Source organism: Adiantum capillus-veneris, chromosome 18, assembly GCF_014529385.1.
Source record: "Adiantum capillus-veneris isolate H3 chromosome 18, ASM1452938v2, whole genome shotgun sequence".
Lineage (NCBI taxonomy): Eukaryota > Viridiplantae > Streptophyta > Polypodiopsida > Polypodiales > Pteridaceae > Adiantum > Adiantum capillus-veneris.
The window spans coordinates 82,206,051-82,219,442 of record NC_140948.1 but is presented as its reverse complement, the minus strand read 5'-3'; the positions used below and the strand labels follow the sequence as shown (position 1 = coordinate 82,219,442).

General features: G+C 42.9%; 1 protein-coding gene across 3 annotated transcripts in view; it reads right to left on the bottom strand.

Moving 5' to 3' along the window:
• Positions 1-3,679: 3,679 nt before the first annotated feature.
• Positions 3,680-13,392, bottom strand: part of LOC147435949 (uncharacterized) — a 51,574-nt gene continuing 41,861 nt past the window's right edge. The window contains exons 8-9 of one of the 3 annotated variants that reach the window (XR_015185144.1): positions 4,758-4,838; positions 4,146-4,263 (exon numbers count right to left, since the gene is read on the bottom strand). Coding sequence is in view for 1 of the 3 variants with exons in the window: in XM_086488851.1 (XP_086344977.1) it covers positions 4,075-4,263 (189 nt within the window). In the remaining 2 variants the exon portion in view is untranslated. Of the gene's footprint in view, positions 4,264-4,757; positions 4,839-13,392 lie in introns of all 3 variants that reach the window. The other 2 variants (XM_086488851.1, XR_015185145.1) reach the window with 2 other exon arrangements.

The following is a 13,392-nucleotide window of genomic DNA, read 5'->3' as shown; positions in this document are numbered from 1 at the left end:
AATGCTCAATTCACTTCCTTTGACTGGGTTGCTAACTTTGCCTAGGGCTAGTAAGTCCATCGTAGGATTTAAAATAATTAATGTAGCTTTACTTTTCAGAGATTTTATGCAAGATAAGCAAAGGTATGTGGAATTGGTATGTTAAATTTTTTTATTTCCCATCTTGTGCACTATGATTTTATTTTTTTAACAGTTTTCTTCCAAATGAATAATTTGATAGATAATATTAAATTCAACAAAAAGAATTACATGGGCAGGAAATTGAGGCGTGCCATGGGCCTCCACAAATCCTACATGCAGCCATTTCTCATACATGAGCAATATGGTTAACATCTACAAGCTCCTCTCTCTCTCTCTCTCTCTCTCTCTCTCTCTCTCTCTCTCTCTGTGTGTGTGTGTGTGTGTGTGTGTGTGTGACATGCACGCACGCACACACACACACATTAACAAGCAATAACTCTCATATTAGACGAGTTTAGCATGTTGTAATTAAACCATAGGTGATCTACACATGCACACGCCTCTATTCCTATCAACAATTATGGATACTCAAAATTTGAATGGTATACACAACTTAAACCAAATGCAATCTATATAATCCTATCAACAATCATAAATACTTGAAATCATAATATACATACATGTGTGTGTAAGAAATAAGCATTCTCAAGCATTTGCTAATGCAAGCAATGCGTGCACACACACACACACACACACACCACGCAAGAAATAGAACTTGACAACTAGAGAGGATAAGGACACCCTATATTAGAGTGAAAAATCATAAGATATGGAAAGAGTAAGGAACTGTCTTCACTAGGCACTTCAAAAAATACACTAAAAGAATGAGGTTTACACTTCAGAAGCATTTCATACATAGGATTAAATGGCGTTACTGATTTACTATTGGGCATCCATTGCTCTAAAATACTCAAATAAGCATAAACTAACAGCTCACTAACCATTGTGGCATTGTGACTTCTCGCAACTTGGAAGTTCAATTATCAATCACAACACTAGAAAAATACATGGAGGGAAATGTTTTGCATCGTGGGTTTGAGCTTCAGGTCTATCCAAAGAAGAGGCAAATGCAATCATAAACAAGCAAGCCATTCAAAATATTGCTAGTGAATTGGAGGATCAATACAATGTTCCAAAAAAAATGCAGAGCATTGCAGAGGATCCATTCATAGGTAGAGCCATCTACCTAGATATCAAAGGCCTTGTGACCTTACATTTGTAGTTGATGCATCCTGCACCAGTTACTACACCTTGCAATTTGTTGATACAACAGCATTAGGCACATCGTAGCTCGCTCAAGCATTATGTAATATAGCATATTCCTTTTCACAATTGACATGCACGCACAACTTTAATGGTGTATTTGTAATGTCTTTATAAGATATGAAAGAAAGCTTGGGTGAAAGAAGTTTGCACAAGTGCATGAAAAACACACACACACAGAGCAATGTGAAGAGTTGTGTGTTGAGATAGGAGGATAGATGGACTTGGAGAAAGAACCTTAAGAGAGAAGATGAAAGGAAATAGGAAGTAGCAAAGAGGATTGAGAAGACAAAGGAGAAAATAATAAGGTTGTTTTAGTCGAAGAGTGTAAAAAGTGCAGACATCTACCACTAGTTTGGTAACCAAATAGGACATAAAAGTGTCCTTTTAGGGTTTTTAAAAAGAACTAAACACTCTTGTCATATGTATGTGTTTTTAGAAGTCCTTACTTCATCTAAGAGCTAACACCACACTTTATGTGGGAAAAATAAAAAACACTCACAACTCTTAACTATATGGCCATGAGAAGCTCTCAAAGCCAAAGAAGTGATCAATTTGACCAAAAACGACACATTTCCTAGGTGAAGACCAATTTATGCAAGGTACAAAAAAAACTCTAGACAACAAGCCTAATTTTTTTGTAAACATCAGTGAATTCTTGACCAAAGTCTATGGTTTTGTAGGCCAAAGATTTTTCTTTTGAGCATAGAATGAAGTACAAAAAAGTGTATTTTTTACATTATGCTGGCCTATCATCGATGTTTCTACGTGTACACCTATCATTAACACTATAAATCATTTTGCTTTACACACTTGGGCTCTTTCCTTTCATACTCAAGCATCAAAACATGTCTTCGTAAGACAATTTGGAACACACCTATCAAGTACAAAAACTACACTATTGAAAAAATTGGCTTCCACGATGCGGCCTTCTCTGGATGATATATAAACCTACCAAATTGGTGCCAAATTGGGATTGCACGTTTATATTCGGACCTAAGATTGAAATGTACCATGTTTGATGAGTGAAATCTAGCAATTTGAAGACAACATAACATTAACCCAAAATGATCCTGATGCCAAGTGGTAAAATGAAAAATCGCTCTTGCCTAGGTGTTGTTTGCTATTTAGGGTATTAAGTGCCTCTAAACTCAAGGAAGAAGAGTTACATAGTGAGTTCTTCATATACACACTCATAATTGCATTTTGATTGCAAAGACATCTTAATTTTACCAACAAATTAGGATAGAGACCTCTTCACAAAAGGATCATAGCTACCAATACATAGCCATTCCATTTTCTAGAAGCATAAAAATACCTTATGAACTACCTAAGCTAGCTATGTAGCACTTTTGAGATCACTAAAATGATCTAATGCCAATGAAAATTGGTCAAAAACACCGCTCTCTTTGAATCACGTTAAGCTTAAAAATACTCAAACCAAACTTTGAAGGTGGAATCAATAACCCAAAAAAGTCCAATTTCTTGCAAGTCATAAGCTAGCTTTGTGGATATAGAACACTTTAGAAACTCCCTAGCATCTCAAGCAATAATTACAAGAAATTGCTCATTTAAGATGGCGCAAAAGTGTCCAAGGACATAAAACTGTCTTGTTACCAATCTAGTGCTAGCTCGTCTCATGGAGATGGATATGGGTGAGAGAGTGAGAGAGTGAGAGAGAGAGAGAGAGAGAGCATTGGAAAATTTAGAGAAAGAATGTACGGTTCGAATGCAAATCTAAACAGAAGAGAAAGGAGGAAGATGGAGGAAAATGGAAAAGAAAAGGAAATCTAAGTTCACATCTGCTTTTCTTAAAAAGGAAGAGTCACTAACCACAACCAAATCTAGTAAGATCTAAAAATCAATTTTAAAGAACTAGAAAAAATGATGCTTTTAAAGGCACCTTTAGACTAGTAGTCCAAGGCCTCTAGCCTTGCTGAACCATTTTAAGCATTCCCTTGAATGACCAATTAGAAGGGTCGCTTCGATACCTCCTCCTTGGCCAGCCATCTTGAAGAGCTTGATGCAACATCCCAGCCTCTTTAACCATGGCTTGCATGCATAGGGTTGTGTGTGTGTGTGTGTGTGTGTGTGTGTGTGTGTGTGTGTGCGCGAGCGCGCGCAACTAGAAGGGTCGCTTCGATACCTCCTCCTCGGCCAGCCATCTTGAAGAGCTTGATGCAACATCCTAGCCTCCTTAACCATGGCTTGCATTCGTAGGGTTGTGTGTGTGTGTGTGTGTGTGTGAGAGAGAGAGAGAGAGAGAGAGAAACATCTCTAATGATGGCACCTTTTCGGAAGAGTCGAAGCTCCAACATCGGTATGTACTTCAAAGAAACAGCAGAAACATCTCTAATGATATTTACGTATACAAAATATCAAAGATTGACCAAAGTGACTAAAACAATGCTTTAATAGCCCATTTTACGTGATAAGCTTGTAAAACTCTTGAGGTCAGGTGCACTCTCAACCAAGCCTTCATTATGCGGCCTTTGTTGTACAACCTGTACTGGTAGATTCAAGAAAACAGTGCTGTGAGGTCAGACTACATTTGACTAAGCTGTAAAAATCAATCAATATACAAGGTTGGGACTAAGAGCTTATAATCCCATCACCCAGAGGCGGTCCTAAGTAACAAGGGCTTGGCAAGACACTCTCATCTGTGGGGGATTCTTTACTTCCTAAAGCCTTACATTTCAACAAATAGGTTCACATACAACGATAAATTTACGGGCCAAGGGAAAAGCACACTTCAATGCATCAAAGCACTACATGACTGTTTCAAAAACATCATGCGGATATAGGCTCGTAAGGGTAAGACAGCCATGGGTGCCGTAAAGCTTCTGATGCAGTTGGGCGCTTTGCTGGATTGTTTTGTAGAAGGTATCCAACAAACTCGACAAAACCTTGATCTCCCATTGGTAGCCGATGGCTTAGAGATGTCTTTTTTGGAATGAGATACTCCAGTTGATCAGTTTCCTGATACATGCACCATTAGAAGCAGAAATATAAGATCACAAAAGTTAAAACAAACCTCACTCACCAAGACACTAAATGCTGACCACATCAATCAAAACTTGAAACAAGAGTTTGGTGCTGTGGAATATCAAGTCAGCAATGTGTCTATTGCCCACCAAATTTCAATTTGAAAAGACTGCTGTTACCATTCAAAATGACCCCCAAATGGTGCCAATTCTGAGGGCAAGAACATCACTGTTTACAAAGGATACCCATAGGCAACAAACTGGAAACTGTAAAAACTGGATACAACTAGCCACATGCATAGTAGCCATGAAGTTTCGGAAAGTTTCATATGAAACAAGTTTTAAAAATTTCACAACGGTTTTGTTAGGCCACCTCAAAAGTTTCGTAAACAATCATAAGTGACAAGCCATAAATATGCATGTACAAAGCTTATTAATATCACGCCTTGACGCAAAGATTACTTATAAAGACTAGAAGAGAGTGCAAACCTCGCCTTGAGTTGAGAACGCAGGAAGTGTGTAAGAGGTCCATGTGCCATAGAGACAAGTAAGAAGCGTTCACCTTCGAAACTTTTGGAGACAAGTTTCAAAACAATAGAAATGTTCCGTAAGTTTCTTCATTTAAGAAATGAGTTTCTTGGCAACCATAGCTACACTAGCAAACTCTCAAAACTGAAAGCCATGGTAAAAAACCTCTCCTGAAGAGAGTAAAAAGTTCCCAAGCAAGCTAAGTGGAGAGAGGATGACAGCAGCCTCTTAAACATAGGCACTTCCACCAAAAGCAAGCTATTATCCCATATGTCACAACCCACAAACTGTTGGCGTGTCAAGCCACTGAAGAACGGACCCAACCTGCAAATCCCGGTCAAGGGGCCTAAACCCTAAGAAGAAGTAGAAGCAACACAAGAAGTTTTACCAACTTGCAAAGTCTTGCCGAGTGGCCTATTTTTGAAGAGGAGTTCCCACCAACTTATGAGACCCCACCCGATGGGGCCCAAGCGACCTTAAGAGATCAAAACAAAGCTAGACCCACTCACACACACACACACACACACACACACAAGGAAGAATTGTGTGATGACATGGCAGTTGTACGGAAGACCCGGATTTTGCGTTGGACTGCTGACATGGCAGACAGTACAGAATTCCGCGCTTTATGCTAAATGTGCTGATGTAGCACTTGTAATTTGCACTGGCAGCTTTTCACACCAGTTTTTGGGACCAGATGCTTTTGAGTTTGAAGCTTTTTACGTAACTGCTTTTCGTAGGCCAAGGACCTTTAAATATGAGCCAAGGGCTGAAGGCTCATTCTTTGGCAAGCTTCCAGGTGAAGGTGCAAAGCGTGGAGTACCGGCATTGTCCTAAGTTCAAGCAATATAAAGAAATATTGAAAGGGACATCAAGGTTTGGGGCCAATGCTCTCTCGTGGTGGAACTTTGCCACTCCTCGTCTCGTGTGTCATGCATCTCTTTCAATTCAGTTCTTACTTGAAGTGCATAAAGTTATTCAGTCTGTTCTTTTTCGTTGGCATGTGGTGCCAGTCCACGAGACACCATAGAACTCTCCAAACAAGCTCGTAAATCTATCTGACACTATAAATTCAGGCATGCCATGTAATCAGAAAATCTGCAGCTTGGCCAAGTGATTGGCTGTCACTGTCACAAGTATGTGACGTGGCATGCCCAACTGAGGAAATGGCCAAGACGACAAGGGGTTAGAGAATCCAAAAGAGCTGTAAAGATTTGATAGACAGACCTAAACAGAAGTTTTTTTAAAATAAAAACCTAACCCTACCAACTAATGGACACCGGTGAAGGGGTCTAGACCCTAAAAATACCAAAAGCATTGAAGCTGGCTAGAACTTACACAATTTGTGCTGACCATGCTGACATGGTATGACTGTACAGATTTTCTAGATATTGCGCTAGCTGGTTTGGCGCAGATGCTTTTGGGGATTAATGCTTTTGGATGTGAAGCTTTTGGGGCTCTGCTCTTGGGCGTCCCTTTTACGTTTTTAAGTGCCCAGAGGGCCACTCCCAAGAGGGTGGAGCATCCGGTTGGGTAGCGATTGAACTCCACCACTGCATAGCATTATCTTTGAGAAATCCTGCAGGTCCAGAAATCTTTGATTCTTCAGTGTTGTCAAATTGTTGGAGGAGCTGCAAGACATTCTTCCTATTCTTCGCTCCAAAAAAAGTGGAAAATTTTACCGTCCTCCCACCATCCTTGAAATCTTTTGGTTGGTTCGAAGCAAACCCCGGATGTGGATGGTAGGGATCCCATAAGGGCTCCAATTGTTGTACCAAGGTGGCAGCGGTGGTGGTGGGGGAGGTGGTGGCAATGGCGATGGCATAGGCGGTTGTATTGGATCAAGGTCAAACAGCTATACCACGTTCCTAAAAACACCCCCAATTGGGAGAAGGTTGTCGGTTAGAGGCTCTTGCACTTTCCCGTGCTGAAGGAGGTGATACCACCTTGGGGCATCAGAGGGCGCAACATGTAATTCAAGAACTGTTGGAAACTTTGAAGCATCGAGAGATTTTGTTGAGGATGCCACGAAAGTATGTCGCGAAGCTCGTCGAGAAGAAACAACAGATACTCTGTAAAATCCAGAAACGCCATTGTGCTCTGTCTGTTCTTGGTAGGACCACTATGCTTTCAAAAAAGCAAATGATTGGAGCTCTTATACCACCGTAACGGAAAGGCACCACATGCCCACCGAAAAGAACAAATTGAACAGACTTTAGACTTCAAAACAACTAAACTAATAGAGAAACACTACACACGAGACACAAAGTGGCGGAGTTCCACCCCAAGAGAGCACTAGCCCCAAACGATGGTGCCTCTTTCGGTAATTTTTTAACATTGCTTCAACACGAAACAACACATGTGGCTCTGCTCTGCATCTGCAGTTTGTGACAGCAAGAGGGCTATGTCATAGCTTATGAGAGTCGTATATTCTCTATATGTGAGAGGGTTGCACAGATTCAAGAGAAGGAGCTATTAGCAATGATACACACTATGAGCAGATTTCGTAGTGTTTACAAATCATCAGAGTTTGAAGTATTTCTTATCCCAAAAACAGCTTTCAGATAAGCAGATGAGATGGGCAAATATTTAGTCGCAGTTCCATTTCCAGATTGTTTACGTCACGAGAAAGAAGAATGCGACGGCAGATGCATTGTCTCACAAGCCGCAGATATCCGTCATCACGGCAGTACATCATCAGAACATTGAGAAAATGCTCGAGCAACATGCTATAGATGTAGAATTTGCTAACACCTTTGACAAGGTACAAAGCAGGGAGACAATTGCAGGATCTTCTCTCAAGCAAGGTTACTTCATGTGAAAATCCATATTGTGTGTGACATAGATTGAAGCAAGAGAGTGCCACATTCCTCCTTTTGCTGGACATAGACATTGAGGGTACCTTAAAAGAGATGGAAAAGTATTTCTACCGGCCTAAGCTCAAGAAGGACGTGGATGAGTCTGTGCGCACTTGTTTGGTGTGTCAGAAGGTAAAGTTTGATAGGCACAAATCGGTAGGACTCCTATAGCCTTTACCTATTTCAAATCGACCTTGTGACAGTATAGCAATAAACTTCACTTTTTACCTTCCAAAGACTCATAGTGGGCATCATGGTATTTGGACAATAATCGACAGATTCAACAAACATGCTCAATTTGGACCAGTAAAGAAGAGAGTGAAAGGTGACCATTTGGTAAAAGTGTTTGTCTCACAAAGTTTCAAATTACAAAGCATACCTACTTCTATAATGTTAGATAGAGACCCCAGATTCATGAATTTGTCTTGGAGAGCAATGTGATGATGCGGCATGTAGCCTGGACAAGTTAAAAGGCCGGACATTAATTTGATGAAAGCCGAAACTCAAGGGACAGTGAAACCCCTAGGCCGTGTGCACGTGACATTCTCTATGCTCCAAAGCTGGGTTTTCATCAAATGTTTGTGCACGAAGTGTGCAAGTTAGGCATGGAAGTGATTTTCACAAAGGATGCAGTGTCTATTCGACACTAGAGACTTTGACCCCAGGAAAGCCTAGGAACAAGGGTCCTACCTCATGCTAGCCTACCAGGTGGGCACAACACATGGACGACACCATTGAGAGGATACATCTACCATGTCTTTGAATGAAGATCGATATTAGATACACGAGAACCCATATCTTGAGTACCAAGATCTACTTGCCTCCTATGCGGATATGGGAGGAGTTGGAAACTGGATCCCTAACCCTCTTCTACATTCGCATTCGCATGTAGCGTGCATCCACTTCCGTCGACAAGCAACCATTGGAAATACCTCCAAGCACCATTGCCTTTCAACTTCACCTGCAATGTTTTCATGATAGGACTATTCGAGTGGTAGTACTTGCTCGCAAGGCAGAGTCAGGGTCCTACCTCATGCTAGACTAGCAGGTGGGCACAACACATGGATGACACCATTGAGAAAATATGTCTACCATGTCTTTGAATGAAGATCGACATTAGATACACGAAAACCCATATCTTGAGTACCAAGATCTACTTGCCTCCTACGCGGATATGGGAGGAGTTGGAGACTGGAACCCTAACCCTCTTCTGCATTCGCATTCGCATGTAGCGTGCATGTTAGGTGCAGCGGAATGAATGTTTGCGCTTTGCTCAAGATGAGTGCTTCAAACTGTGCTCAAGGTTCCTTTTGTTCTTATGGAAGGGAGAGCCTTCCGTTCTTAATGAGAGAATGCTATGATCACAAACAAAGTGAGTGGACACTGTGCGTGCAAGTGTATGAGACTGAGTGATAGAAAGAGAAGAGAGATACGACACCAGAGACGTAAAACCCTCCTCCGAAGGTCCCACTCTCATCGGCGAGAGTGGTCTACTTATGATTGCACAATCTGGTACAATGGAATGCATGAGACTGATGCAAGTCTAGGCTATGTCGGCGATGACGACGGTGATGACGACAGTGATGACGACCTAAGGGCTGAAATCTACAATCTTTCTACTGCTGTCCAGAAACGCTATGGGCTGAAATCTGCTAATCTTCTATCTGTTGAATTCTGACTCTATGTCGATGACGATGTCGATGACGACGACGCGCTGAAAACGCAGATGCTGAAATCTGCGTTTTCCGGGCTGAAACTGTAAAGCTTGCGAAATTGACCGTGCGGCGAGGAACTGCTGCGTGAAGGTGAGATCTGCGAGGTTCGGGACTTGATCTACGGGTGCTAATTGCTGAAAACTGAAAACGTTGATGGTTCTTGAGTTTCCGTCCCGGAGAATCTGTAAAACGCTAGGGTTGATCTACAAATCAAAAACGCCAGGGCTGAAAATTTGTGCTTCTGCAAAAACGCTAGGCTTCTACGGTGTCTTGCTATCGCCGGGTTGGTCTGCAATGCAAAACGATGAGGCTGATCTGCAATGGAGGAAAACACTGGCTGTCCTTGGTTGAAAACGCTAAGTCTCCTGCCCGGGGGGGGTTCTCGCTGAGAAGTTGCCAGTTGAGCAAGGTGCTCCTGCTGCCTCTTCTGCCATATATTGCTAGCTTTGGTTTGCTTATATATTTTCTTAGCAAAATTGCCCTACCTACTTTTGTTGGAAAGTCACTTAAATTAATAAGTGAAAAATGTCAAAAATAGGGAAAATAGGCTAAATGCACTGGAAAAAATCCCCTAACTGATTCTAATGGATTCTGATGATCATGCTGTGTGCAACCAGAGAATATGCATCTATGCTAAGTGACTAGGCATGCACGGTCTACGAATAGACTCACAAAAAGTGCCAGATCACTTCTAGACTGACTTGACTGAACTGAACCCTGATCATGTTGTAGCTTGTTCACGGACACATAGGGTTGGATGTGTCACGTGACATCCCTTGTCACGTGACACATCCCAACCCTATGTGTCCGTGGACAAGCTACAGCATAACAGAGTTCAATCAGTCCAGTCAAGTCTAGATTAGCAGTGATCTGGCACTTTTGTGAGTCTATTCGTAGACCGTGCATGCCCAGTCACTTAGCATAGATGCATATCCTCTGCTTGCACACAACATGATCATCAAGATTCCCTTCAGAATCCATCAGATTCAGTCAAGGGAATTTTCCATTGCATTTAGCCTATTTTCCCTATTTTTGGTTATTTTCACTTATTATTTTTAAGTGACTTTCCAACAAAAGTAGGTAGGGCAATTTTGCTAAGTTAATATATAAGCAAACCCAAGTTAGCACTTTCTGACAGAAGAGGCAGCAAGAGCTTCACGCTCAACAAGCAACTTCTCAGCAGTAACCCCTCAACACCGTAACGTTTTTGGATCCCCATCCTCGCCGCACTTCAGCCCTGGCGTTTCCACCTCTTGCATGGTCGCCTTCATCTCCCAGACCCCGAGCGGTAGCAGATCTACCAAATCGCCAGCAGATGCATCAGTGTTTGCTAGCGTTTTCCATTCCCAGCCATTAGCGTTTCAGCATCGCTAGCAACCTCTGCAAGGCCTCACCGTTTTCAGCCAAAAACGCCGGCAAGCCCTGCAACTCTCAGTGTTTTCAGCCAGCGACATCAGCCCTAAAAACGCAGATATTCAGCAGTCAAAAACGAAGATTTTCAGCAGATGAAACAGTACCAGATCAGCCCTAATTGGTAGCAAAAGAACCCCCAATTTCAGCCCATGAAAACGCAGCCAAAACAGTCATTTTCAGCCACCGAAACAGTCCCGAAATTCAGCAGTTAGAAGATCTCAGATTTCAGCCATCAAGTCGTCGTCGTCATCACCGTCGTCGTCATCGGCATAGTCCAAGTTGCATCAGTCCATTGCATACACATTGTACCACTTTGTGCAATCAAAAAGTAGACCACTCTCGCCGACGAGTGGGGCCTTCGGAGGAGGGTTTTGCGACGTCTCTGGTGTCGTATTCTCTTCTCTCTCTATCTCTCAGTCTCATACACTTGCACGCAGTGTCCATTCACTTTGTTCGTGATCATAGCACTTTCCATTAAGAACAGAAGGCTCTCCCTTCCATAAGAACTAAAAGGAACCTTGAGCACAGTTCGGAGCACTCATCTTGAGCAAAGCGCAAACAATCATTCCGCTGCACCTAACATTGGTATCAGAGCTTTGGCAGTGTTCTGTATCACTCAAGGAAAGAACCACAAGAATTTTTTTTGCTTGTTGAGGTCGCACGAACCCAAGTTCGCTTGGGCGTGTCGATTCCTAATCGTGTTTTGTTGAAGAGTGACACGAATCCCAAGAAAGAAGGGCTTGTCCAGCCTCCCCTTGTGTCTCTTTTTACTCATTGAGAGAGGACCATGCACTTAGCGGCCGGCCAATCGACGTGAGGTGGAAAAAAGCAACCTTGGTGTGAGTGCAAGGCCGCCAAGGCGTGCGCCCGCAGAAAGGAGTAGAACTCGGGTGAAGAGAAGATCCTTCTCCAACGCAATTTGGAAGCGAAAGAAAACCTCAAGAACCCAAGACCCTCAAGAATCAAGAACCTCAAGAGCCTCAAGAACCCAAGACCCTCAAGAATGAAGAACCTCAAGAACCTCAAGACCCTCAAGAACCCAAGTTCCTCGCGAACTTAAGAACCCAAGATCATAGTGCATGGTCGTCACCGGAAGCGGAATGGATACTTCGCATATAGGTGATGAGCAAGAGAGGCGACGAAGACTCTTCCCCACGAGGAGATGATTTCTTCAACCCTCCCCCTTCACCATCTACGACACCAAGTGCACCAAACCCTATGGAGGCAATGGTCAAGCAGATGATGGCCATGATGAATAGACAAGAAGCAAATCGCCTTGCTCAGGACCGTGAGCGCGACGAAAGAAACGCAAAACTTGCCGCACAACAAGAAGACAATCGCCTTGCTTTAGAACGTGAGCGCAACGAACGCAAAGAACGGAAACAACAAAGAAAGGCAGACGAGACAGCAAGAAACGCGGCCTTGGAGGCCGATCGTACAGCTCAAAAATTGGCTTCAGAGGCCGAGCGTGAAGCTCGAAGGGAGCTATGCACTCAAGAATTGCTTGCCCAAGTCCTAGCTTCGAAGACCGAACCACCCAAAGATCGTGGGAGTTAATCAAGTGGCGCAAGCCACAACGCAGATTCCAACCATCCAATCACAGAGAAGTTGACTTTCAGTAAGTATGACGGTAAGATGGATGCTACGGTGATTCATTCTTGGTTGCATCAATTTAATGCTTATTTTGCGACAACTAAGAAGACAGGAAATAGCAAAGTTTTGACGGCAGCTATGTACCTTGCCGATGATGCCATCAATTGGTACCACGCATGGCAAGAGGCACAGCTAGCTGCGCACCTAGAGGAAGCCGACAAATTCATGCCCCTTTCCTTCGATTGGGCTGATTTCCAAGACAAGCTCAAGGCGCGGTTTATGCCACCTCAGTACCTCGCACGATTGAAGGACGATTGGCGCTCTCTCAAGCAAAATGATATGCCAGTCATATCTTTTTCTAATCGTGTTTTGCAGCTAGGCACTCAATTACGAAAATCGGATGATGAGCGCAAAGAGGCTTTTCTCTTTGGATTGGACGAGTATATCAAGTAAGATGTCGAGCTCCTCGATCCAATTGATCTCAACAAGGCGGTAGCGATTGCTCTCGCACAGGAGATGAAGCACAACAAGGGAAAGCCTAAGGAGAACAAGACTTTCACAAGTACCTCACAGACTTCTCAGAACCCTCAGAACGATAAGAACGGTAAGAATGGTAAGAATGATAACTAATCTAACCAATCTTCCAACAATCTCTCATCAAAGAATTCTTCCAATGAATTCAAGGGTAAGGCTAGCACAATTGCTAAACCTAAGCTTACTTCAGATGAAAAGGTAGCACAAGGAATTGTAGGAGGATACATCACGTCGGAAGAACAAAGCATTTATTCTAAGGAAGGTTGTTGTTTTCATTGTCACATTAAGGGTCACATAAAAAGAACATGTCCTAAGCTTGAATCAAATGAATCTAAACTTGCATAGTTACCGGGGAACGCCCCCTAGCCCCCGTTCCGGCGTTCCGGGGGGCAGTTCCCTTTCCGAACGTTCCAGAACGTCTCGGAATGTCTGACGTTCCGGGTGGCCAATGCAAACCGGAACGGCCGTTCCGGAACGTTCCGA